The following is a 26,208-nucleotide window of genomic DNA, read 5'->3' on the forward strand; positions in this document are numbered from 1 at the left end:
AGTCAGTACCTCTATGTGAACGAACGTCAATTATACTAGTATGCCTTCTTTTATCAACGAGAATATGATCTACTTGATTATGAATTCTACCACCTGGATTTGGTTTGATTTGGTGTTTTAAGTCCACTTTATGCACAGTAAGGCTAATCGGGACTGGACCTACAGTTTAAAGTGGGATCCGAACCACTATGTGCCTCCACCGGGTATCGAACCCGGGACCCCTTGATTACAAGGCAACGACGCTACCACTGCGCCATCGGGGAGGCCCACTCTACCACCTGGAGAAGTCCAGGTTTATTTATTTACATATGGATATCTTAATGTTTAAAAGTGGTACTTTTCACAATTAAATTCTTTGAGGTTGCAAAACTAATTATTCTTATACCATTATTATTACTTGATTCATGAAGACTTTCTTTACCAATATTGTGGTTTAAATGTATCTTCTTTACCAATCTGTGCATTACAATCACCTAACAGAATTTTCATATCATAATGGGAAAATTTGTCAAAAACCTGTTCTAACTCTGCATAGAAATCATCTTTATCTTCCATTGTGAATGGATGTTTATTTAGTATTTGCAACTGTTTAAAAATTTTGTTAGTATTTTTTCGAGCAAGACTGTCTAGATGGTATGAGACTTTTCAAAAGCCATCTTGTCTCATGTCTCACCTCAACAAGGAGAAGAGACAGTCATTCAGTCTTGGCTCAAATTTCAAAAGGCCTGTCCCATATCATGTCTCATTTCGTGAGCAACACTGTAGGTCATGCATATATTTTATTTATTGTAATTGCAGCACAAAAAGCGAAGCTACCTTCCCTCCACCACAAGCAAGTTAATCCATCAGTGGCACCCATGGCCTTGTGCAACGCAACTTCATAAATTCAGGATAAAATTCTTCTTTTTCGAGGGTTTGTAGTGCCGAAATGTGGTGTCAAACACAAATGTTGATAAGAATTTTGTCTTGTGCTCTATACGCTGTGAAAATTTGTGCCTTGACATGCTGTATATGTTTCATATACTACACATTTCCAGGCTCGAAAATATACTGACAATTTGCCATCAAGACTGGACCTTACAACTAGAGGCGCGACCAAGAACATGCCAAATCTTGTCTCATCTTGATACCAGTCTATAGTACAGACGTCAGGATTAGTAATTTTTTTATATTGATCTACCAAACTTAATGCTTATATGATTCCTAAATTTGAATTAAGAATTTACAATGAGTTTGTAGTATACTGAAGAAAATTATTATGACATAGCGAACAATTGATTTAATTGTATTTACTTCTAGAACAACATTTCCTTCCTTTCACTCTAGACAAAGCTACAAAGATAATTGTGGAGCACGAAGCATAACATATGCATCTCAATCAGCTGTGCATTGAGCAAGCCTACCAAAAGGAAAGATCAAGCAGTGAAAGATTTTTTAAGAATTGAGCATGTAATGAAGTGCTTTGGCAAAGTGATGTAAATATTTTCTAAATACGAAGATGAAGTAAATATTTGTTCCAGGATGCTTATTACTTTGGTGTCTTATAGCAATAAATTATATTTATAGATATTATGGTTGCATTTCTGTTTGTGTATTATAGGAAATACTATTTAGTTTCTGTTGCTTACAGTTTGTCTCAAGCGCTGTGAAATCAAAGGTTCCGAGTTAGAACTGTAGTATAAGTTGCCAGGGAGGATTATCAGTGGATCAGGCTCCAATTCGTCTGGTGGCCACGTCAAGACCTATTTTTGTATGTAAAGTGATACAGATACATCTCCAACCCTACTTTGGCCAGTCAGCATACAAACGAGGAGCAGAGTAGCACACGCATTGGGAGAACTGTATGCCCACAACCATTCAGGGTCTGACAGTTGCACGTAAGCAGCACTGAAGGAGTTTTTCATTTTTTCATAAGGTGGAGCCTGGGCCACCACAACATAATCCTCCCTGGAAACCTACATACACAAATAGGTCTTGATGTGGCCACCAGACGAAGTGGAGCCTGGGCCACTGATAATCCTCCCTTGCAACTTCATATACAAGAGGTCCTTGTGACCAGCAGATGAGGTGGAGCCTTGGCCATCAAGAATTATCCTCCAGGGAAACCATTTATTCTCACTCTCTATACAGACACCATACAATTTAGTAGACTACACACTACCCTCAAGACGGAGGCAGATTTTAAAATTAACACAGTGGTTAAAAGTCCAAAACAAAGAATGAATGAATCACCACTGATCAGCTACAGCATTACCAGCTGTGCGTGCGTGTAGTTAAAATGTGGGATATTTTTAGATTTAAAATATGTTATTTATTGTTGTTATGGGGAATTGGAAAAGTGGTCATCGTATTTAAAACTGAATTCACTCCCCCCTCCAAGAGAAATGATTGGCAATTTGTCCCCTCCCTACAGGAATACATTCTGCCTCCACTTAATAGCATAAATACATGAAGACTTCATGTACCAACCAGAAGCATAAATAAAATGCACCTAACTCTTCACATATTATTTTATTCCAATTAATGATCATCAGTCGTATGTACCGTAATTGTTTGCAAGAATTTTTTTTAGCACAAAGTAACTGTCAAAGTAACTTAGAATTATTTTCAAGCATTAGTAACTGTAGCTGAGTTACTTTTTAAAATGAGTACCTGTAACTGTTATTTTTTGAAGGAAGCAAATGAAATTCAGTTACTTTTAAAAAGTAACTTCCCAAAGACTGCTTAAAACAAAAAAAAATGGTTGTTTTGTTTCTTTAAAAAAACACAAACCTTGCCAATACTGATCTACACTTAGGCAACTCACTACAGAAATACCTCAGAGCTCAACCTTCTATCCTTTACTTTATGTGCTACATACAACAGACATGCCTACGTCGTATGACGGTATAGTTCCTATGAGGCATTTTAGAATTAAACATCCTCATCGCAACATTATGTTGTCATAATTTATGCTCAGTTTTCATGAAAATTCTCCTCAACAAATTATGCTTGCCCCTAAATGCCGCATTATCAAGTTCCTCCGTGGGCTGCTAGAGGAATCTACCATGCACTCAGTCCTCCTGCTGGCGTCTGAGACTAACTCTGCCCCCTTTGCTTGTTTTTAAAGTAAAAGACTGTTGTCATGTTCCTTCTAAAAGTGTACATGGTATAAAAATTCATTAAAAATTTAATAAAAAATAATACATGATAAAGAAAATATGTTTTTTTCGACTATAGGCTTATAGCCAAATCTGTACTGAACAAAATTAGCTAAAATTTGTAATTCAAGCATTTGTAGTTCCTGAGATATATTTCATTTGAAACTTTGCAGCATTTTTAATTTCCTGCTGAAATAAAAAATGGTAAATCAGATTCAATGATGTAACATAATTCTAATACAATTACCAACAGTGGATCTTACTTTAAGACCTAACACACACAGGAGATTACTAAGTAGAAATTTCATGCAAAAAATGCAACATTTACATCTACAGTGTTTCAAAGGCAACATATGCTGTTGCAGTAACACTTCCAGAGACAATTTCACCCAGAAAAGACAGTGAACAATCAGGCAAAGCCAGAGTTAGTTCAGTAGCTCATTTGGTAGAGTAATGGCACGATATGAAAGAAACCCAGGTTCAAGTCGTGGTCGAACCTGCATTTTTTGCAGATATTTCTACATAACACTGGATCTGTCTCAAAACACGACAATCTGTCTGCCATCTGCGGATCAGAAGTAACGAAGTGCAATACACCTGCCAAGCAGCGAAGGTTGTTAATTGCGATTGGCAAAACATTATACTGCACTTTCCTCCACCTTCCATCCTGAAATGGAAATAAGACCAATCCACTAGCTGACAGCACTAATGTTAGTCATCTATAAAGGAACCCAAAGTACAAAACAAAAAGGGGCACTTGTGTGGACAAGGTAGGCAAATCGACAATCTTGCCATGCAGGAAAATGTATTGATAGAACTGATTCACATCTCTTTCAACGTCAATCAATGTACAGGGTGATCCAAAAGTCCCATTACCCCTATCTATTTTGCGACGAGGTAAGGTTATGGATCTGAAGTAAATAGAGTATGATAAGAGACAAGACATGTTAGTTGAGGAGGTTACAGAGAACAATTTAGTCCAGAATGTCTGTGTGGACACCATCATTTTTATAACAGAGAATTATGCGTCTCCAGGTATGGTGTGAAATTCGACGCAGCATTGTGCGAGTGATAGTGGCAAATGCATGCTGAACGGCTTCTTTCAGTTCGTTAGATGTGTGGTAACGCGTGCCGGCAACTTGCTGTTTGATGTAACCCCACAATGCTTTATCACACGATGAAAGATCGGGACTTCTGGGAAGCCAGTTCAGATGTGCTGCTAACTGTGGAGAACCACGTCCAATCCATCTGTTACGAAACACTTCATTAAAATATTCTCGCATGATGACACAATGAAAGACAAATTGTGAGAGGTACATCACTATCTGGACACAACTACTACTACCACTTAGAACTACAACCACTACCACAGCACAGACTCACATACCTATGGGGTAATGGGACTTTTGACTCACCATGTAGAACTAAACGTGATGTGTTTAATTTTATGAAAATTGAAACTAAAACCTTAACATTTCAGTCTTCCCAAACTGATCTCACTCTGAAGATTTCAGTTCAGTGAACTGTTAACGGTGCCTTGGCAGTAAATCAGCTCTGAGTGCTAAAGTGAAGTTATGTATAAACAATTCCAGCCTGAACCGAAACTCCTGTACTGACTCCCACAAGAGAAACTTTCCTCTGCTGTTTTAGTTGCTATCCCTGTCAGACACCCCACGCAACAAAATGTAGTTTCTTCTAACATACTGTGCAAGGTCATCGATGTCAATGCTCTTTGTCGCTATCTGCTTACTCATGGCTTCCAAGTCTTGGTGCATTGTCGTAATAGCGTTGTTTTCTGTTTTCCTACATTGCACAAACTCTTCTCTGAGGTTCAGAAGAAACTTGTGATGATCAGCATCACCCTGCTGTGCATGCCTGGAATGCTTCCATATTTCTGCCTATTTTGGTTACTTTTCAGGCAATGCTGGAAGTTAAAAGCCCAAAACAGGAGATATGACAATGTATAGTGGTAGAGGTGAAAGGTAGAGCCTTTTCAAGCACACCATCTGATAAGTGTCAAACATATACAAATACAAAAAAGGTAAAAAGGTTGGCTCCACAGATGTTTTCTTAAGAGTTTGTTGCAAGTTATAAGATTGACATGAAAATCCACATTGGCTGGAATTTCACAATTACTATTCTTTAATTTAGTGAAGCTTCATGGACTATAATGAATAAAATTGGAAACAATACTTTTGAGTATTGGCACTGCATAACTGTGAAAACAGTGTCATACACACTGCAAGTAGGTACAAACCCATAATCATCACATGATCAGGATCATTTGGCCAATTTCTACAAAACCTTGTATTTTAGTCTGACAAGTATCTTGTACTTTATCAAAAATGGTTAAGTGGAAGAATAGGCTCCACAGCTGTATCTTTGGCATGGAAGACATGATGTAATAAAGCAAATAAATCTACGATGTAAAGATTCTTTACAGTAGGCTTGTGACTAATTTGCGAGTGTCCTTTGCTAGCAGACTACCTACCTACTTCCTGAAAAAAAAATCTGTTAAATTGAAAAATTATCAGTAGTATTTTACATATTTGTTACAATTATATGTATGAGGCTTGTCAGGAAAGTAAAAATACAAACAAATTTGCACATTAGTGGAAAAACGTGTACCAAATTTGGTAACACTGGCAGTAACCTTGATCCATACAATGAGGATTGGGAGTGAGTCGTCATTGCTGTGCTGAGTCTTGTGCAAGGAACACGTATTGGAAACGGCAGCGACAGTACCACATCCCATCAGGTGTGAAGTGTGCACCGTGATCATGTTTTTGGCAGACCCAAGGAAAGCATCCATTGGAGATCCATCGCGAAATAGTGACTGTGTACTGCCAGACTTTGAAACATCTTCAACGTGCAATTCAAAACAAATGGAAAGCATGTTGTCATGTGGAATCCGCTTTATTCATGACAACGTCCGGCCCCATTCAGCAAATGTCACCAAGCGTCTGCTCGCACATTTTCAATGGGATGTCCTTGAACATCCACCATACAGACCTGACCTTGCACCAAAAGACTACCATCTGTTCCTGTACCTAAAGAAACATCTTGGTGGAAAACACTTTGACGATGAGGTCAGGGAAGAAGTCACAACTTGGTTCCAGATGCCGGCGGCGGATTTTTACGATTCGGGGATACAAAAACTTGTTCCGCGTTTCAACAAATGTTTGGACATTGGTGACACTTATGTGGAGAAATAGCCTCTGTACCAGTGTAGCTTAAGTTCCGTGCAATACATTTCTTGTATATCTTATTTTTTGTTTGTATCTTTACTTTCCTGAGAAGCCTCGTACAACAAATAAGAAACATTGCATTTAAAGTTCAACACAATAGAAAACATTTTAATCTCAACAATTATTAAACTTTAGATCTGTGAATAACATTACAACTCAGTTGAACATAAATTGTGTGCTTATGTCTTATGTTGATAACATACATGTATCTTCAAATCTTCGTCTGTAAAAAAACCTCTAGAACATAAATTGCACATGTATGGCCTCTCAGCATGCATTTTGGTATGTCTTATTAAACTCGAGTTTTGATTGAATGCCCTGCAACAAATTGGACATGTGTACGGTTTCACTCCGGTATGTATTCTCGAATGTTTTTGAAGATGCCCTTTTAGCATAAATGCTTTGTTGCATGTCGAACATACGAACGGCTTTTCTCCAGTGTGAATTCTTGAATGTTTTCGAAGATGTTCCTTCAGTGTAAATGCTTTGTTACATGTCGAACATACAAATGGTTTTGCTCCAGTGTGAATTCTTGAATGCTTCTGAAGGTGTCCTCTCAGAGTAAATCCCTTGTTGCATGTCGCACATACAAATGGCCTTAACCCAGTGTGCATTTTCAAATGCTTTTGAAGGTGTGGATTCTGTGAAAATGTTTTGTTGCATGTTGGACACACAAATGGTTTCTCTCCGGTGTGAACTCTCGTGTGATTTACGAGCTTAGCTTTGCGACTAAACACTTTGTTGCATTCAGAGCAAGTAAAACGTTTTTTTAAATCTGAAGATCCTGATCTCATAGTCATAGATGGTAAATTATCAGCATACTCAACAGTATTGTCACAAACAGCTGGTAAATCTGTCATGTTCGAGGACTGAATACTTGACTGGGGGTGTTCAATGCTATCCTGAGATTCTTGAAGTCCAACTTCACCTTCCACTAAACCCTGCAGTGAGTACCTGTAAGCAGAAGGTAAGCACATAAATATACTTGATATCAACTTATCTCTATTTCCACATGAAAAATTTGATTTATTACAATGAGGCTTATTTTGACATTTAACATTAGAAACAACAATCATAGTTGGATACATATCAGAGCATGTGTAATGATATACTTGATTGCATGTATAAAATTTTTGTTTTCAATTTGAAGCTTTTGTGTAGCATAATGAAAATGAATTACTGTTTCATAAAGATCTGAAAAATAATTATCTTCGTGAAATGAAACAGGAGGAAATGTGTGTCAACTTTATTATTACACAGAAACCTCTATTAGACAAACTCGCCATTTTGAAAGAATAACCTTCTCCTACATTCAATTAAGCTCAAAACTAAACAGTGTCATTGTAAGTCACAATAAAATATAAATTTTAACTGATTAAGGACTGGTTTTTCAATGTACAATTAAGGTTCAATGTGCAGTTAGGTCGTAACAGGAAGAGTCGGAACAAATTATTTTAACCGCTACTCCTTCTTGCAGTTACCTGCCTAACTGGAAGTTGTGAAGCAATTTGGCTGCCTCATGGTGCCACCGAGGTTTCACATTCGACAACTTCACCAGATTAAACAAGATATGATTCATAAAAAAGTTAAATTGGTATAGAAGTAGACTTGTTTTGTTTGGCACAGCTTACAAATGTCCATGCAAACAGGGAAATTAAGCGGTGTCATAGCGGTTCGGATACCACTTTAAACTGTAGGTCCAGTCCCGATTAGCTTTACAGTGCATAAAGTGAACTTAAAACACCAAATCAATCAATCAATCAATCAATCACTTGGCGAGGTCATGCTGGAGACTTTGTGACCAATGATATCTGGTGTACCAAATACTCCACTCTCCGAGCTGTGATTTGGTGCAGTGTATAGAGGCACCAGATTGTGGAGCATATCACGTTTCATAATACGAGTTAGAGTCCTGGTCCCGGTACATTATTCCGTCATTTTTTTATTACGCGTGTTCCCTTCAATTCATGATTTATTGTTGATTGATTGATTTGCTTTATTTTACTTCACCTTTTGTGCCACTTTCAGCTAATTTGCGAAGATAGGGATGAGTGATGATATGATGAATGAACAGGACACTCACAAACATCCATGCCTAGGCCAGGATACAACCCCAGAACCCCTGGCATTGTAGAACGATGTGCTAAACCACTCTGCCACAGGTTATGCTTTATTGTCAAATGATCTTACCTCAGAAAAATATTACAGTAAATTTTAAAATTATTTTTATTCTCTGTACCTTCATATTTTCAGAAGTTGGCCTACAAAGCATGCTTGCTAAAATGCTTTTTTTTTCTTTCGTTCAACACACATGCATAGAGATGATACAAAGCTTCCAGACAAAAGCCATGTGCAATTTCTACATATTAATAGTGTTTATATCAACAGCCAGGAAATATTAACGTTTCGACTTTCAAGTTCATCACCCTTCTTTTACAAGAAAGTGTCTACACTTGTGCTGCATAACAGCATTTCACATATATGGGATCAACCTTTATAATAAAGCCAAATCTGTAGCTTAAATTTATTTTGTAATCATTCAGAATGGATACATAGCTTTTGTTCCAATTATTTTCAATGCAAAAACATGCTTTGATTGATTGATTGATTTGGTGTTTTAAGTCCACTTTATGCACAGTAAGGCTAATCCAGACTGGACCTACAGTTTAAAGTGGGATCCGAACCACTATGTGCCTCCACCGGGTATCGAACCCAGGACACCTTGATCACAAGGTGATGACGCAACCACTGCACCATCAGGGAGGCCCTAAAAAACATGCTTTTAGTTCTACATTTAAATACCAGGTTGTGTGCCAATATATGCAGTTTGAAACTATACTAAGAGAAGGCGTTCAGATCGATTACCTATATTTCCATGTTTCAGCATTGCCAACATACTATTCCAAAGTGCAGACTTAGGATTGGCTAACTGGCAGTTGCTTTCACATTGAAAAACCTGGTGCTGGTTAAGACTGGCTATTATCTTCAACTGGCAGAAAGTTAACAGAAAGATTAACTGAACATTAAACAACTGGCCCTAATGCTGAGTCATCCATTTGGACTATTCTGCGAAGTATAGTCCATTGAAGTCTTTGGATCTTCTTCAATGTTTAGCCAGTGATGCTGTCTTCATGATAGCAGTTCATTGACTTTGCAAAAAAAGGAATAGAACAAGTGGGAATCAGATAGAGTGATCTCTAGGCTGTAAGATGGGTGGGGTAGGATTTCAAGATCATCCAAGTCCTGGATTACATGGCGGACCCCGTGCAATCTGGAACAGTGGCATTGCCACAATGCACAAAGGCCTTTATTCCATTTACCATTACCGGCTAATGCTAGGTCAGAACACCATACACTTGCTGCAGCTTGTCGGATACAGGAGGTTCCCAGTGACAACTCGTTCACGTGGTGGAATCTCACAGTGAAAAGGAATGAGTAATTTGATTTCAGTCTCGGCAGTGGCGTGGGAGCCACCCCCGCAAAGCGGGAGGCTGCCCAAGGTGAAAGGGCCCCACAATGTGCTCCTGAAATTTTATATAATCGCAGAAATTCCACAGATAGTGTTGCTTATATTAAAAAATCGATTTACGAAAGAGAAATCTGGTTCCTAGTAACATCATATGACGTCGTCTGCTGTAATAAGCAGTGGCGTATTGTCTCAGCCATGGGGGCCCCGGGTAACTTGCTACATGGGTCCTCTCCAAAATGCAGAATTAACTGACTTGCTTGCAGATGTCCATCGATAGGAAAATATCCCTCGTCTCGTATCTTTATAGCTACGCAGTTTGTCGTAAGAGTAGGGTAGTGTGTCAATTGCCCATAGTTATGAATCCAGTAGAATATTATAATTGCCTTATTGCTACACAATAAACATCAAACTTGGTAATTCATGACCTTTTACTGTGATATTTAACATGTAACTTGATACTAAATATTTTCAAAAAGGCCCCAAGCCTTTTCATATTGAAATAAGAGCAGAAATGAATTTCCCACATTGTATGTTTTACTTCAAAGGTGGTAGGAGGTGGAGTACAGGGGCAATTATCCCTTTGCCCTAAAAGCCATTATCCCCTCCTCTGACACACAGGGTAAACGGCATATGAATTAAATGGTAGCGTTAAAATTATGAATAATGAGGTCCAGTAACACCAAAATTAAACATCATGTCTGTGGCAACATTTTCAAAGGGGGGGGGGGGGGAAGGGGAGTTAGTCCTTCCAAGCGGCATTTCATTTAGTGACAAATTTTCAGTGAATAGTGTCTCATCGCCACCATATTATCTATCTCTAAAGACTGGAGTCTGCAGCTATTTCGTCGTAGCTGATTGCAATTGACTTTATGATTGATTAATTAATTAATTAATTTGGTGCTTTAAGTCCACTTTATGCACAGTAAGGCTAATCGGGACTGAACCTACAGTTTGAAGTGGGATCCAAACCACTTGTGCCTCCACCAGGTATCGAACCTGGGACCCCTTGATTACAAGGCATCATGTCGCTTGTCACTTCGTTGGGAACTCTCCCTGTAGTGTGTCGCTTCGGTCGTCTGAGTACCCTTTCTTTAAGGAGGTTTCTGACCAAAGTAACAAGGAGCATGCGAATGCGACATATGAACTTGTGCTGAACGTGTCGCTTGTTAAAGGTTTGCTTTTTGGACCCTCATGCACAATGAATGCTATTTTACAGTCTGGAAGTGTCTGTGTCACTAGTCACAACAGTATGAACATCCCGTGTCATTTGTCCCATTGGTCTGAAAGTTTCCTTACAGTCATGTTGATGGCACTAAGGGAGTTTTGTGGGTTTCCTTTGTCGTTTCCTGCAATCATCAGTTATCATCATCGCCACGATCAGTTTCAAGCGGAAGAAAAGAGACAGTAAATATCAAAAATACAAATGCTTCAGTGTGTATATCTTTAAAAGAAATGATGATGATGATAATAATAACAATAATAATAATGAACCTAATTCATATACAAAAGTTAAGAGTTACCAAGAGCATTCCACGCGTATATTTTCTCCCCTATTATTAATGAAAGTCACGATAACAGGACGTGGCCGACTGTCTAGAATGTCCGTTAATATCTCCACATCCACTGTACCAAATATCAGAGAAATTATGATATTCATAGAAATGCTTCATGTAAAAGAATCACATGTTGTAGCGAAAACTCCATTTACTTCTATTATAAGCAGACAAATACCAAGTAGCGAGAGCGACACCAGCATCCCTAGCAGATCATAATTCAGAGGAAGCGCCTGAGAGCGCTGTAAGTGAATCATGGACCCCAAGTCAAGTACATCTCCAGGATGCACAAGAGGAAGGAACTTTCGGCACATGGAAGGGAAAATCTGCATTTACATTCAAGTACATGATCAGTTATTTAAGATTGATTCTTTATTTTTAGTTCACTTCATGCACATATATGATATCGGGAATAGTATATAGTGTATAGTGGGATCCAAACGTTTGCCTCCACCAGGTACGGAACCTGGAACCCCTTGCTTGCAATGTGAGAACACGTCCAATGCAACCATGGAGACCCATCAGTTTTAAACTTTAGATTCATACAACTGACCAATTGCAAAGTCCTCACTGCGTTATTTGTGCTATTATTCTGGTGTATACATCTTAGCACAAAACATTCCATCCTAATCAACAAACCTATTGAATTATGTAGGTTGTAAATAAAGTCAGGAAAAGGTGATAACACCGTGCATGTGCTATCAGGCAGTGAGCAATATCAGTTTGGGCCCATGTCTATGTGTGGAGTGCCAAAAGTGGTTGGTGCAGCAAGTGCTGTTGTGTATGTATGAGGTTGAAATGAACACCATTTTGTCGTAAAACATGTTTCCCAAGGTAAAACAGTGATTTTGGATCAAAATCCAGGTTTACCTGTGCCAAAAATGCACGAGAATGTGATCAAGACTTGAATGAAACCTGCAGCAACAATACCTAGTTGTAGCTGATTTGTACTTCCCTTTTTGTGCCACTTTTGGGATGAGCGATGATATGATGAAAATTGATTAATGGACACTCACAAACATCCATGCCCAGGTCAGGATTCGAACCCGGGACCAGCACCTAGTCGTAGCTGATGGTTGCACAATGGGTAAGTGCATTTCTTTAGGAGATTATGATGCATCAGTGAGAACAACATGAAGAAAATTGCATCTCCATATTGTCACCATTGTGCAACCATCAGCTACTGCTAGATATTGTTGCTATAGATTTCATTCAAGTCTTGATCACATTCTCGTGCATTTCTGGCACAGGCAAACCTGGATTTTGATACAAAATCACTGTTTTACCATGGGAAACATGTTTTATTACAAAATGGTGTTCATTTCAACCTCATACATACACAACAGCACTTGCTGCACCAACCACTTTGGGCACTCCACACATTGACATGGGCCAAAACTGATATTGCTCACTGTCTGATAGCACATGCACGGTGTTATCACCTTTTCCTGACAGTGTTGCCACTACTTCATTTACAACCCACGTATTTATAAATAGAAGATATGCACTGAAATTAGAAAATAAAATTATTTCCCAAGCTTCAGCCACTTGCATTACACTCGGATGACATTTTATTCAGTATCATTACAGCTAGCTAAATAAAAAAAATCTTATTCTATTGGAGAAGAGTGTACTAAGCCTTCTTTGATTGCTGCTTGTAATGAGGTATTAGGGTAGTCTGTTGAAAGTGAAATGAAAGCCAAGTCACTGATGAATGATGCAGTTGAAAGGTCAATATTTAATATAGCTGTAGATACAGAAATGCAACTCATTGAAAGAATTAAAAAATCGAAATTGTTTGCATTATATCTCGACGAACCTACATATACTCGTATTCAGAGCAAAAGCATTTTACTTATGAGGACTGGTCAGAAAGTAATGCCCCACTTTTTTTTCTTTTTTTTTTTTCAAAAGCAGTGTGCAAATGGAAGGGTAGCAACATTGACATTTAATAAATGTGTGTAAATACATGGTCATCTGACAGATAGTGAAAATGGCATCTGTGAGTGACGCACGTTACAAACAATGAGCTGTAATCGAATTCTAAGTGTACAAACAATGAGCTGTAATCGAATTCTAAGTGGCGGAGAAAGAAAGTGTGGCATACATTCACAAACAGTTGTGTGCTGTGTATCAAGTTCTGTGGTCAACAGGAGCACCGCGGATGATGGGTGCAGAGAGTTCAGGCTTCAGAAAGTGGACAAACGGAACTGCATGATCGGCTGTAATGACACAAGTTGGTACAGGGAAGGAATTCATCCCTTTGTTTCATGCTGGCGTGAAGCCGTAGACGTAGATGGAGATTATGTATAAAAATAACATGCATAAAGAAACATTCAGCTATACCTGCGAGTGATTTTCATACATTTTGAATAAAAACTTTCAGAGAAAAGAATTGTGGGGCATCACTTTCTGAGCATCCCTCGTATTTATTGATAATAATGAAGATGACAATCGCTCGTATTTATTGATAATGATGAAGATGACATTAAGTGTTTCTGAATTACCTACCACTGACATTTTGAAAGTTTCTGATTGGTTTCACTGAACAAACTGGAAAAATTACATTGGAGTATGCACTCATGATGCTGGATGTTCAATAGGAGGAAATAAGGACACAAATTAGACATTACTTAGAAGTGTAGATTGACCAGCCATGTAAGATTGTGTGTTGTGTGTGTGTGTGGCTTGGTGAAGGTTTGAAAAAGATCTTGGAAATCAGGATGAAACATCACAGGAAAAATAAGAACTGCTAAAAATTACTGCATTATATCATTTTACATCTACAAAAAGTGGTTATGTAAACCTTTAAGATATGTCCAACAGGTAGAAATTCAGGTGTGGACATCAAAATTTAGGATGTGGTGGGAATAAGAAGGAAACAATGAAATTTACTTGGTCAATAAAATGATGGAAAGATGGAATCTGGCCTCCAAAAAAAAAACATGAAGTGCCTGAACTGCCCAATGTCCTGCCTCAATCTGTTAAAATTATTAATTACAAGGCTGTTAAAAACAGTGTGTGATGAAATGGGCTGTGATCATTAGAGCTCGGATCTTTTATGTAATATCAAAGTACAAAATATGTACATAAATATGTAACAATAATTGATAAAATATGTACCTAAATATGTGTTATCAAAAGAATATGTAGCTAATATTTGTAGTATCATAGAATATGAAATATTAATAATAATCGAGAACAAAAGCTAGATATTTATTTTATTTGAACATATTCAACGTAATTTTAAAGACATAAGTTGTTCAAATTAAAATGTGTATCAAATTTATAAACTCAAAAAAGTACAGCAATGTGCACATACACTGATAGACAATGAAATACTCCTTTAAATAAAACTAAGTGATCTTTATGTATTCAGATGTGCTGATAACGAATATCGCATCCGTTTTCCTGTATCACCTAAGTTTTTGAAGAACACCCAAATTTTATAGTTTTATGGTTTCAGGTCTCCGCACCCTGCTCCGCTTCCGGCTTAACGTTTGGTTCCTAGCAAATGGATAAGAACTTTTCAGCGACCTTGTGTTTATGACTGGCACTAAATACATAGTGGAGGAAACATCTGGCAGTAGAGAAATTTCATGTTTCTCTGTTAAAATTTGTTCTTTTGTGGGTTAGTCGAGTCTTAACTTCCTTTCCGATAACTTCGCGAGTAGCCTTCGCAAGTAGCCGTATTTCATGTTTGTGTATGTTCGTGAAATTGTGAATGTAATATTGTATAGTGAAGTGAAGTGTAAGTTGTATTTTAACAAAACGATAAGAGCATTCACAATTGTTTTTTTTAAAGAACTATATTATAAGTCAATTAATGAGTTCGCAAATGTGTGAATAACCCGAACTTGTTTTGTTATGTTTGCGGGGAATTTACTCCGAAGTCACAGAGAATGACTATCACTCCTATAGTGAAAAAAGCATATGAGTTGTATTTTGGAAGTAAAGTAGACGAGGGAAAAAGCTGGGCACCAGGTAAAATTTGTTGTAATTATTCGAGAACTCACAAATCAATGCCCTTCAGAAACCCTGTAATATGGACAGAACAGAAAGATTATACTACAGATTGTTACTTCTGTTTAACAAACATAGTGGATATAGTTCTAAATCAAAACATTCTATATTTTATCCTGATGTTCCTTCAGCCAAGAAACCTACGAGTCATGATTTTATACCAATTCCTAAGCCTCCTAAAGAATGGACAGTGGATGAAACAGAACCAAGCAGTGCTTCTCCAGATGATGAACCCGGACCCTCATATTCAAACACCGATCCAAATTTTCCTGATCCAAATATACCTCACTTTATTTCCCAATCCTAACTAAATGATCTAGTTAGACACCTCAGCCTTTCTAAAGTTCAAGCGGAATTATTAGGTTCTCATCTCCGAGGGTGGAATTTATTACAAGATGGTATTAAGGTGTCATATCGGAAATGCCAACAATCACGGACACATTTTCTTTCTGTTAGTAATGAGTTAACTTACTGCAATGATGTAGAAGGCTTTCCGCAAGAACTTGGAAGGAGTCATAACCCAAACGAGTGAAGACTATATTTAGATTCATCTAAGAATAGTTTAAAAGTAGTATTGTTGCATAATGGGAATATATACCCATCAGCACCCCTTGCCTATTCTTCCACCATGAAGGAAACATATGAAAATATGGATACAATATTAAAAGTGATAAATTATGAAAAATATGGTTGGCAGATATGCGGAGACCTTAAAATGATTGGTATACTGTTAGGCATGCAATCTGGGTTTACAAAATTTTGTTGCTTTCTTTGCGAATGGGACAGCCGGGCAGAAGATAAACATTACAACATTGTGGATTGGCCCATACGAAAAAACTCAAGTCTTAGAGGGAAGAGTGTTAGGAATCACCCTCTACTTGAGAAAGACCAGATTTTGTTACCACCGTTGCATATAAGTTAGGGCTGATGAAAAATTTTGTTAAGGCTTTGGATAAACACTGTGAGGGTTTTGGGAACTTGAGAAAAACATTTCCTAAACTCAGTGATAGTAAGTTAAAAGAAGGCATATTTATTGGGCCGCAAATCCGTGAGATCATTCATGATGACAACTTTGTGGAATTGCTAACAGGAAAAAAGAAATGCACATGGTTAACTTTCAGACAAGTATGCTGTAATTTTCTTGGAAATGTGAAAGCTGACAACTACAGGGAACTTGTTGAAGTGTTATCAGCGCATGGGGTGCAATATGTCCTTGAAAATTCAACTTTTTACATTCGCATTTGGACTTTTTCCCCCTTAACTTGGGCACGGTTAGTGACGAATGCAGCGAGAGATTTCACCAGGATATTTCTGTCATGGAGAAACGATATGCAGGAAAATCGGTACAGACCATATTAGCAGACTATAGTTGGAACCTTAAGGAAGAGGTTTCTGGTGGCAGTTACAAACGGCAGAGTTCAAGAAATAAATTTTGAAAATGCGAGTAAAAATGTGTTTTTTTCCTTTTTTTTGCATGAAATTTCTTCATTGAATAGTCAAAATCTGTCCTATATATATTTTTTAATTTTTTTATATTTCATAGTTATTCACTTCAATATTTAAATCTTATTTCATGAGCAAACAAACAAAAATAATTTCAAATTTCGATGTATTATTACAAAGGGAATTAAATTTTTATTAAAAACAAAAAATGAAAATCAAGGGAAAACGATAGGTGATACAGCATTTCTACTTTCAGATTTGGATTCAGCGGGGTCGAATTATAAATAATCACCTATTTTCGTTCAAAGGAGCAAAAAAAAGTTTGAATTTGTTCATCAGTGATATTTAAGAAATGAATTTTGTCAACAATTAATTACTTTTCACATCGCCAATTAATGTAGAATATGTAAATATGTGCGAGAGCTCTTCGTAACTTTCTAAACAAATTGTAAAATAAAGCGCCTACAGAAAGAACAATCGAATGAAGTTACATAGCTACTTTTGTACTTCGTTGTACAAGGGAACATATTGTGTAACTCGCTACATACAGGTAAGTAGCTTTCTTGTCCACCGATGCCAAGTTTCTAGGTGCTTTGCCTACACCTAAAAGCAAAATGAAAATATGTAACCAGAAAGGGGAGGGGAGAGAATCTTCAGCATCTTTCGATAAATAACAGTTCCAGTATTTCTTTTTCTTTCTGGTCATCAGCCTGTCTTTCGACTTGGCAGTCAATTTTAGGTGACCGTAAGCACTATGCATCTCATTGATTATAAAATATGACATCACATGAGCTACAAATTCTCTTCATCATGTTTCAGAAATTGAATATATAGGAAAAAGGATCAAGATAGGAAAAAATTGCCGAAATATGTTGTTTTATGTAAAGTAAATTATCAAATATGTAAAATATGTAATATCCTGTAGTAGGACTTGAAGCTTCACTCACCTGGTCAATAGCCCGAGAGAATCTATTCATGTAATATCCTGGCAAATATGTAAAAATATGTAACATAAAACTTATGCAAAATCATGTCAGTTACATAATTCATTGACATTTTCGTGTTCAAGGTATGTATCTAGAAAGGAATAGAATCCTATACAAATTCCTAGCTCAAGTGATCATCAATATCATCTATTTGGAAGTTCATTGATTGTCCTACAAGAAAGTTTTAAGGCACTATATGAACTGTCCCTGTAATATTTCCCAGATAGGGAACGGGTAGCAAGCTGGCATATGTTTTCTTGTATAAAAGATTTGAATATAAAACTTGAAACTTGAACATGTAGTTGCAACATTAATTAATGCTTGCTACAAGATTAAATGACTCAAACTCTGGATCAATACGGTTGCAGAATGAAACAATGAAATTCGCACAGTCAATAAAGATTTCATATCAGAAATAATTCCTAAAATCTGAATTTTGATCAAATTAGACCATTATTAGAAGTGCACAATCCCAAAAGATAACCCCCCCCCCCCCCCAAGTAAGAAACTCAGATTCACAGACTCGTTCTGTTTGAGTTTTTGTTGATGTCAGGGATTTTGCTGTAATTTACAAAATAGTATTTTAAAAAAGGTACTTTTCCAGTACTCTCTGAAATTTTAGGTATAACCCTTTCTGGATGAGTGATGTGCATGGCCTGTCATTCACTATAAAATTATATTGTGAATGAACGACAGGCTATAATTGCACCACGTTTCTTGTGCATGTGTGTTGTAACCACCTCTTTCAAATTCCAATTGTTAAATGTCGCATTTTCTTTGGTGCGGCATTTTACTTGTACTCCTGTCAAATTGCATTGCACTTTTATTTATACTCTTGAGAATATCATTGAATAATTTACACGCACAATAGGATTCCACTACTGATTTGACATTCAGTGATGATTCAATCCCACATGGATCATTTTTCATTAAATATTCCCATATTATGTATTGAAAATATGTTTTCAGTAACTTTTGTTACAAAGTTTAATTTTTCATTTACTTTCAAAACGTTGTTACAGAAAAAAAGTTCAAAGGAGAGAAAATTTATGTAAAATGTCTGTGGAAAGAGGATGTGTTGTATATTTCAGAGTTAATAAAGGGTTAAATAATAACATTTATACAGGGTAAGTCAAAATGATGGACCCGATTACAGAAATTTATTCTGTCAAATCTAATAAACATATGTTATTGTGAGACATGCGCTTCGAAAGGTTAACTTTCAAAGTTTAGTTTCCACGCAGTGTTTCCACTTTCCACCGCTAGGAGTCAGCAGCGAGCAGGAAAATGGCGTTGACTGGAGAACAGAGATCTTTCTGTGTGCTTGATTATCACGTGAACAAGTCTGTGATTAGTGTGCAACGGCATTTCCGTACCAAATATCGGAGAGAACCACTTACGGGGAAGGCCAGTCATAAGTGGTATGACCATTTCAGAGATTCAGGCTGCATCTGTAAACGAAAATCGACTGGCCGTCTGTCGACTGGAGTAGAGACAGTGGAACGAGTGCGCACATGTTTCATGCGAGTCCACAGAAGTCCACCTACCGGGCAGCGAGAGAACTTCAACTTCCACAGAAAACTGTCTGGCGGGTTCTGCGGAAATGTTTACAAATGAAACCCTACCGCTTGCAACTAGTTCAAGCCTTAAAATACACTTATTTTGCTTTGCGCGCGTCCTTCTGTGATAAAGCAACTTTTTACCTTTCAGGGAAAGTGAACAGCCACAACGCAAGGATTTGGGGAACTGCTAACCCCATAAATTTGTGGAACACGAACGCGATTCTCCCAAAGTGAATGCCTTTTCTGCCATTTCCCATGAAAAGATTTATGGGCACTTTTTCTTCCATGAACGTACCGTGACAGGACTTGTTTTCCTTGATATGCTGCAACTATGGCTCCTTCCACAGCTTGCAGAGGATAGCGCAGATTTCATTCTCCAATTGGATGATGCCCCTGCGCATTACCATGGCAGCATTCGGGACCATCTCAATGGGACATTGGAACAACGTTGGATAGGCCGTGCATCTCCGGAGGATCGACCTCTCCTTCATTGGCCACCTCGTTCCCCCGACTTGACCTCATGTGATTTCTTCATGTGGGGTTTTGTCAAGAATCATGTTTACGTACCACCACTTCCAACAACATTGAATGACCTGCATGCTCGCATCACAGCAGCCATTGTTGACATTGACCGCAAAATGCTACACAAGGTTTGGCAGGAGATAGACTATCAGCTTCATGTGTGCCGTGTTACACGAGGTGCTCACATAGAACACTTATGATTTGTTTGAAAAAAAAAAACTTTGACAGTTTACCTTTCTTAGCACATGTCTCACAATAACATTTGTTTATTATATTTCACAGAATAAATGTCTGAAATCTGGTCCATCATTTTGACTTACCCTGTATAACATATATATGAAAGACATAAAAAAACCTCAGTCTTCTGGGAAAAACTCAGCACTTTCAGGCCCAGGTGGAAAGGGTTAAAATGTTATGTTTCAATCCATCCTAATCAGATTCTCCAAATGGAGATTGATTGATTGAGTTGGTGTTTTAAATCCACTTTGTGCACAGCAAGGCTAATTGGGACTGGACCTACAGTTTAAAGTGGGATCTGAACCACTATGTGCCTCCACCGGATATAGAACCTGGGACCCCTTGATCACAAGGTGACGACCCTACCACTGCACCATCGAGGAAGCCCTTCCAAATGGAGAATCTTATCCAAAAGTGTATCTGGTAGTGACAGATTTTATCAGTGTGATAGTACAAAAACTGGTTCAGCATTCATCAATTCCAAGTTTTTTTGTTCCAGTTTTGGTACAGGTTGGATATTTCACCTTAAGGTGAGGAGATACAGTTACGCACCATGTGTGCATTTATTTGAATATCGTCGAAATGAGCAATGCTACTGAAGAAGAACGTGGGGGTACAAGAGAGTATGAATTACTCCACATGTGGCAGGTTGAGAAGTGTTTTTCAAAGTTCAATATTAAGCTAGATACGGTCTGTAAAAAATATGATGAATAAGAATTTTCGGAATCCTATGTATTCCTTATGGGGAATCAACTTCAACATCAACTTACGTCTAATCAAATGGGAGTTTCGACTTTTCTGCTGGGCAATCACTTCTTCAAACCACCCTCTTCCCGTTGATATCATTTTCTATTCCATCGGAAGTTTGATATTCCCAAGATAACAAATCAAAAAAATACACCCATATGCCCGAAGCATTTCTCCTTGCCTCCTGGCAGGGTTGCAAAACCTGGTGTGCATAAAAGAGCTAAATTTCACTTTAAACTGAGTTAAAACTGACTTTCAAGGAGCTAGATTTACGAAGTGCTTCCTAGAGTAATGTTAGTTGTCAAAGGGGTGGGATGCTGCGATTACTGTTAACTCTAATTTGATGACAATTTATTCTTAGTTTTCCTCATCTAGATCCGGTGGCGTCACCCATCTCATGGTCGTACGAAATCGAAAATAAAGGATTCCCTAATAACAATATTATGCCAATTTTACGTCAACATGGTGCTATAAAAAAAAGTAGCTGGGAATATACGAGGAGATGGGGCGACGCAGCCAATAGGAACAATATCACGTCATGTGCAAAATGTATAATCATGGCAACAGTTGGTCTATGTGGGCGGAACCAGTGATGGTATCATAGTGAGTCCCGATGGCAGGTGCCCCAGTTCACAGGCAAACGAGTGCACGAAAGAGCCAGATCTGGCTCCAAGAGAGCTAAGTTGGCTAAGTTAATCCTTTTTACAGGTAGAGTCATTCCATTATCCATCACCTATGGACCCTGTCTGCCAGTGACATCTCAAAGACAGTTTTAAGATTAGGTGGTTTTCATTTGCTAATGTCATTTATGGCTTCAGTAGAATGAATAATGGGAGGAAGTGGTGTGGAAAGTTTATAAGCTATTGTGCAGGCTCAAATTAAATTAGTGGCATGTTGAATGGACATGCCAGATGCATTTGAGTTTATCCTCTTACAGTCTCTCTGACATGAAGAACATTTTACTTGTTTGAAGAATCTGTATCATCTAATTCTCTTATCCAGAAATAGAGCCAGAAAACACGTTAGAAGAACCAGTTCTTAATGGTGATTTGCACAAATTAGAAGAATCCTTGAAAAGCATTCAGTCAAAGAGTAGAAATTCAAAGCTATGGTTAAACCTGTTGAAGCATACCAACTTCATTCTACAGTTTCTTTTTTCTGAAAGATTCAGAAATTGGGATTTGTTTTATTTTACTTCGCTTTTCTGTCATTTTGGGAAATTGAGATGTGCAACCGTTGCTGGGCACCAAACATATGGAAAAGTTGCTAATTTAAATGTACATGCGGGGACCCAAAGGAAACTGGAATTTTGTAATAACAAACTGTGTATTTATTTTTAGGTGTTACAAATTTCATCTCCTTCAAAGTACTACCCATTTGATGCAACACATCGGTTTAAACGTGTTTTCCACTTTTCGAAGCAGTCCTGAAACTCTTGCAGAGTGATACCTTTTAATGTTTTTGTTTCTTCACCTCTTCCACATGCGCAAAGTGCTTTCCTTTGAGGATTTTTTTTTTAATTTGGGGGAATAAAAAGAAGTCGCACGGAGCGAGATCAGGTGAATGTGGCAGGTGAATAAGCTGGGTCATGGTGTTTTTAGTTAAAAATCGTTTCACACTCAAAGCATTGTTCACTGGCACATTGCCACGGTGAAGCCATCACTTTTCACTTTGCCACAACTTGGGGTGTTTTCGTCTCACTGTGTCATGCAAACGTTTCAGAACTTATAGGTAAAACGCCTGGTTAACAATTTGACCGTTAGAAATGAATTCTGGGTGAACAATGATATCTGCATCAGAAAAAGGAATCAGCATTGACTTAACATGTCGACCTGAGTGAGGTTAGTCTGCAAGTGACAATTCACCAATCCTGAAGTGGGAAAACCATGCACAAACTTGTGTCCTTCCCAGAGCAGCTTCCTTGTAAGCTGTTTCAAGCATTAAAACTGTTCCCTCTGTCATTTTCCCTAACAGAAAAGAGAATTTCACAGCTGCATGTTGTACAAACTTTTCAGCCATCACAAAAATCAACAAACAAGCAAACGGTACTTAACAAAAAAAAATTACGTGGCACCACAACTTCACTCAATGACGTCACATGACAGACTGATCCAAAAGACATCTAGCGGCGGAAGCATGTACAGTAGAACCTCAATTTTATGTTTTTCAGGAGACTAAGCTGAAAAAACTTAAAATGCTGGAAAATGTAAAACCAAGGAACATTTCTTAACAATTTGCTACGTTGGGACCATCAAGGTTGAATGTATAATGCGGGAAAATGTAAAATTGAGGAATGTAAAATCAGGGTTGCATTGTACTACAACAGGCCTGCCGACCAGAGAATGATAGCAGTTTCTATTGGGTTCTCACACGTTGATTGATTGATTTAGTGTTTTAAGTCCACTTTATGCACAGTAAGGCTAATCGGGACTGGACCGACCTAGAGTTTAAAGTAGAATCCGAACCACCAGGTATCGAACCCGGGACCCCTTGATTACAAGGTGACGATGGAGTTCCCACACGTACAAGTAGGCTTGCCAAATTTAAAGAATAAAATTCCGGGAGATTTCTTCACAATCTTCAAACCCTTTATACATTAAAATGTTTTGAAAGACTAATGTTCTGAATATCAGTTGTTATCTGTTTATGCTATTGCTACTATTAATACAAAATTTGAATCTACATGCTTAAAACAATTTAACAACCACAATTTTGTAATTACACAATTACATTCTTCAAAATTAAATACAGTCCAGCCAGGGAAGACAAAACTAGCTGGAAAGGTCTATTACAAATGCAAGAGGGGAAGCAGGTAAATTTACCTGCCAAAGTACCCTACTACTATTATATGAATGGTTTTTTTTTTAAAATTCTGAACCTTCCATAATTTGTAAACATTCAGGGTGACTACTCTGGGACCTTGATAAAGTTCAAGTATAATTCCCGGTTTTCAAGGTGAACTTTCCAGGGTACAAGCAGAAGCTATTTTTCTTCTACTTCAACCTAGACTACTACTGCCTCTTACCACCCACACAAATATATTAACAATATAAAGGGTCTGTGCAATTCCAATGTATCCAAAAATTCTAAATCAGCTCAATTAAACGGTATACATATATTTAAAATATTTAATTTAAGCTGTGGAGTTTACATTTGCCATTTCAGGCAATCAGACATGAAATACATCTACAAACACAAGTCACAAACGTTATGGATGGGGTACACTAATCTTCTAAAAATTGTTAATTGTACAAGAATTTCAAACTCAAATTCATCTAATCATCTTCAAGATATCTTACATCGCAATAATCTTCCGTCTGTCAGATAGATTGTTCTGCAAAGGACACTAACAAAGTAAACAGATCGAGATAATTCTGTTTTATTTCCCATGCAGCTCTCTTTTCTTTCATCGTTAAAAATAAAAAATAAACTGTGAAAAAAAATTGCATCGGTGCATTAATAAATATGTATAAATTCAATGGGATTTGGATTAATGCAAGTTGCAATTTTTCACGTCTACGGAGAAAAATTCAACCAGAATTCACACATAATTTTCAGTCAATAATTCACGCATAATTCCCGGAATTCCCGGTGAGTTGCCACCTGACATATCTCTATTAACTTTTCGGATGATGAAGCTACGTTTGAAACTTCATTTTTGTTTTCAAAGCAAACATTTTTCAGGGAACTCCTTCCTTCTCAAAATGCCATTCCTGCCACAGATCTCCAGATATCAGCCAAGAAACTTGAATCTTTTAAGATGGGTCAACTTGAAGGCAAAAAATTTCGGGATACTATAATGGCAGGGAGCATACCTTCATATTTCTACTCGTAACAACTAATTTGAAGATCGAGTCATGCACCACACATGATTGCAACGTTTAAGTTTACTAAGAAGTATCAAACTCTACATATTTCACTCCGCAAGTGAGTACAAATATTTTCTCCATAAAAATGAAAACTTATCATGCTCTCATGTGCATCTCCGCCATATTTCTACCATCAGGACTATGTGGGGCTTCAAACAAAAGTGCATCATTTCAAGTTTGTAATCAGAGGTATGTGATTGCTGCCATCACCCCTATTTTGACACTGAAGAAGTCCAGTTGGCACATGTGCACTTCTGTCCATGGTTTCGGCTAAGGCAGCCGGACCATACAATAAATTTATTTACACCAAAAATTAAATTTAACAATATCATTTCACATAATTACCAAACAGGATCACTGGAACATTTAATTCCACTGTAACATATTCCAAGCTAAATGGTTTGATTTGGTGTTGTAAGTTCAGTTTATGCACAGTAAGGCTAATCGGGACTGGACCTACAGTTTAAAGTGGTATCCAAAGCACTATGTGCCTCCACCGGGTATCAAACCTGGGATCCCTTGATTACAAGGTGACGATGCTACCACTGCGCCATCGGGGAGGCCTCCAAGCTGATTGAAGTAAAAATGGGTGGAAGGAAATAAAGAAGTATTGCTTCCTTACGTTTTCTGCAGCTCTTGCAAAGACAGTTTGGTGCAACAATGAGTTTCCCAGGATTGTTGGGTTTGTGAATTTAGGAGAGAAGGTAGAAGGTGAGGGTGCAGGGGTTGTCAGGAATGCGGGCGGAGATGGTCGAGTTCGATAGGCCTTCAGGGGAGGCTTTGGAAAGGACAAATTCACGGATTTTGTTAAGGTGTGGGTTAAGAATCAGAGAGCTGGGAGGATGCCTCTGTCACATAGTCGGAGGAATTCATGACTACTGTGGTGGACCCTTTGTCGGCAGGGAAGTCTCTACAAGGGATCGGAGGGCTTTGTGTTGGGCTGGGGTCAGGTAGTGGTAAGAGTAAGTGTTGTCAAGGTAGGAACTGTTGGAAACCTTGGTGATAACGGCAATTATGTATCTTTTGAGGAGGTGGTTGTTGGGAAGGGGAGGGGGATCATGAGAGAAGGGAGCAGAACTGGAGAAGACAGGGGTGTTTGTATCGGAGGCAGGGTGTGGATTCTTGGCCCAAAAATACATCCATCTTTGGATGTCAAATAGTAGCTTGAAATCGTTGAGGGGGCAGCAGGGGAGAAGATGAGACCTTTGAAAAGGCCTCAATTACGGTAGTAGTGAGGTTGCAGTTTGAAAGATTCAAGAAAAAGGTGCAGTCAGTAGGTGATTCTGAGTCAGGAGTGTCAATGGTTTGGGAGGGGTGTTTTGTCGAAGGACTGGTACCCCTCTGTGGTGTGATGGTGGATGAATACGGATGCTGTTGGCAGATAATAAGGGATGTTTTCCTTCTGCAAT

The 26,208-nt window shown here is 38.0% G+C and overlaps 1 protein-coding gene across 2 annotated transcripts in view; it reads right to left on the reverse strand.

Annotated features, from left to right (window-relative positions):
- Nucleotides 1–6,490: 6,490 nt before the first annotated feature.
- The window catches only part of LOC145992588 (uncharacterized), an 88,371-nt gene continuing 68,653 nt past the window's right edge, over nt 6,491–26,208 (reverse strand). The window contains exon 4 of one of the 2 annotated variants that reach the window (XM_083128943.1): nt 6,491–7,342. In XM_083128943.1, the coding sequence (XP_082985069.1) occupies nt 6,568–7,342 (775 nt within the window). In that variant the 3' untranslated portion in view covers nt 6,491–6,567. The remainder of the gene's footprint in view (nt 7,343–26,208) is intronic. The other variant, XR_014442171.1, reaches the window with a different exon arrangement.

This window comes from Lepisma saccharinum, chromosome 9, assembly GCF_977018435.1.
Source record: "Lepisma saccharinum chromosome 9, izLepSacc3.1, whole genome shotgun sequence".
NCBI classification, from domain to species: Eukaryota; Metazoa; Arthropoda; class Insecta; order Zygentoma; family Lepismatidae; genus Lepisma; species Lepisma saccharinum.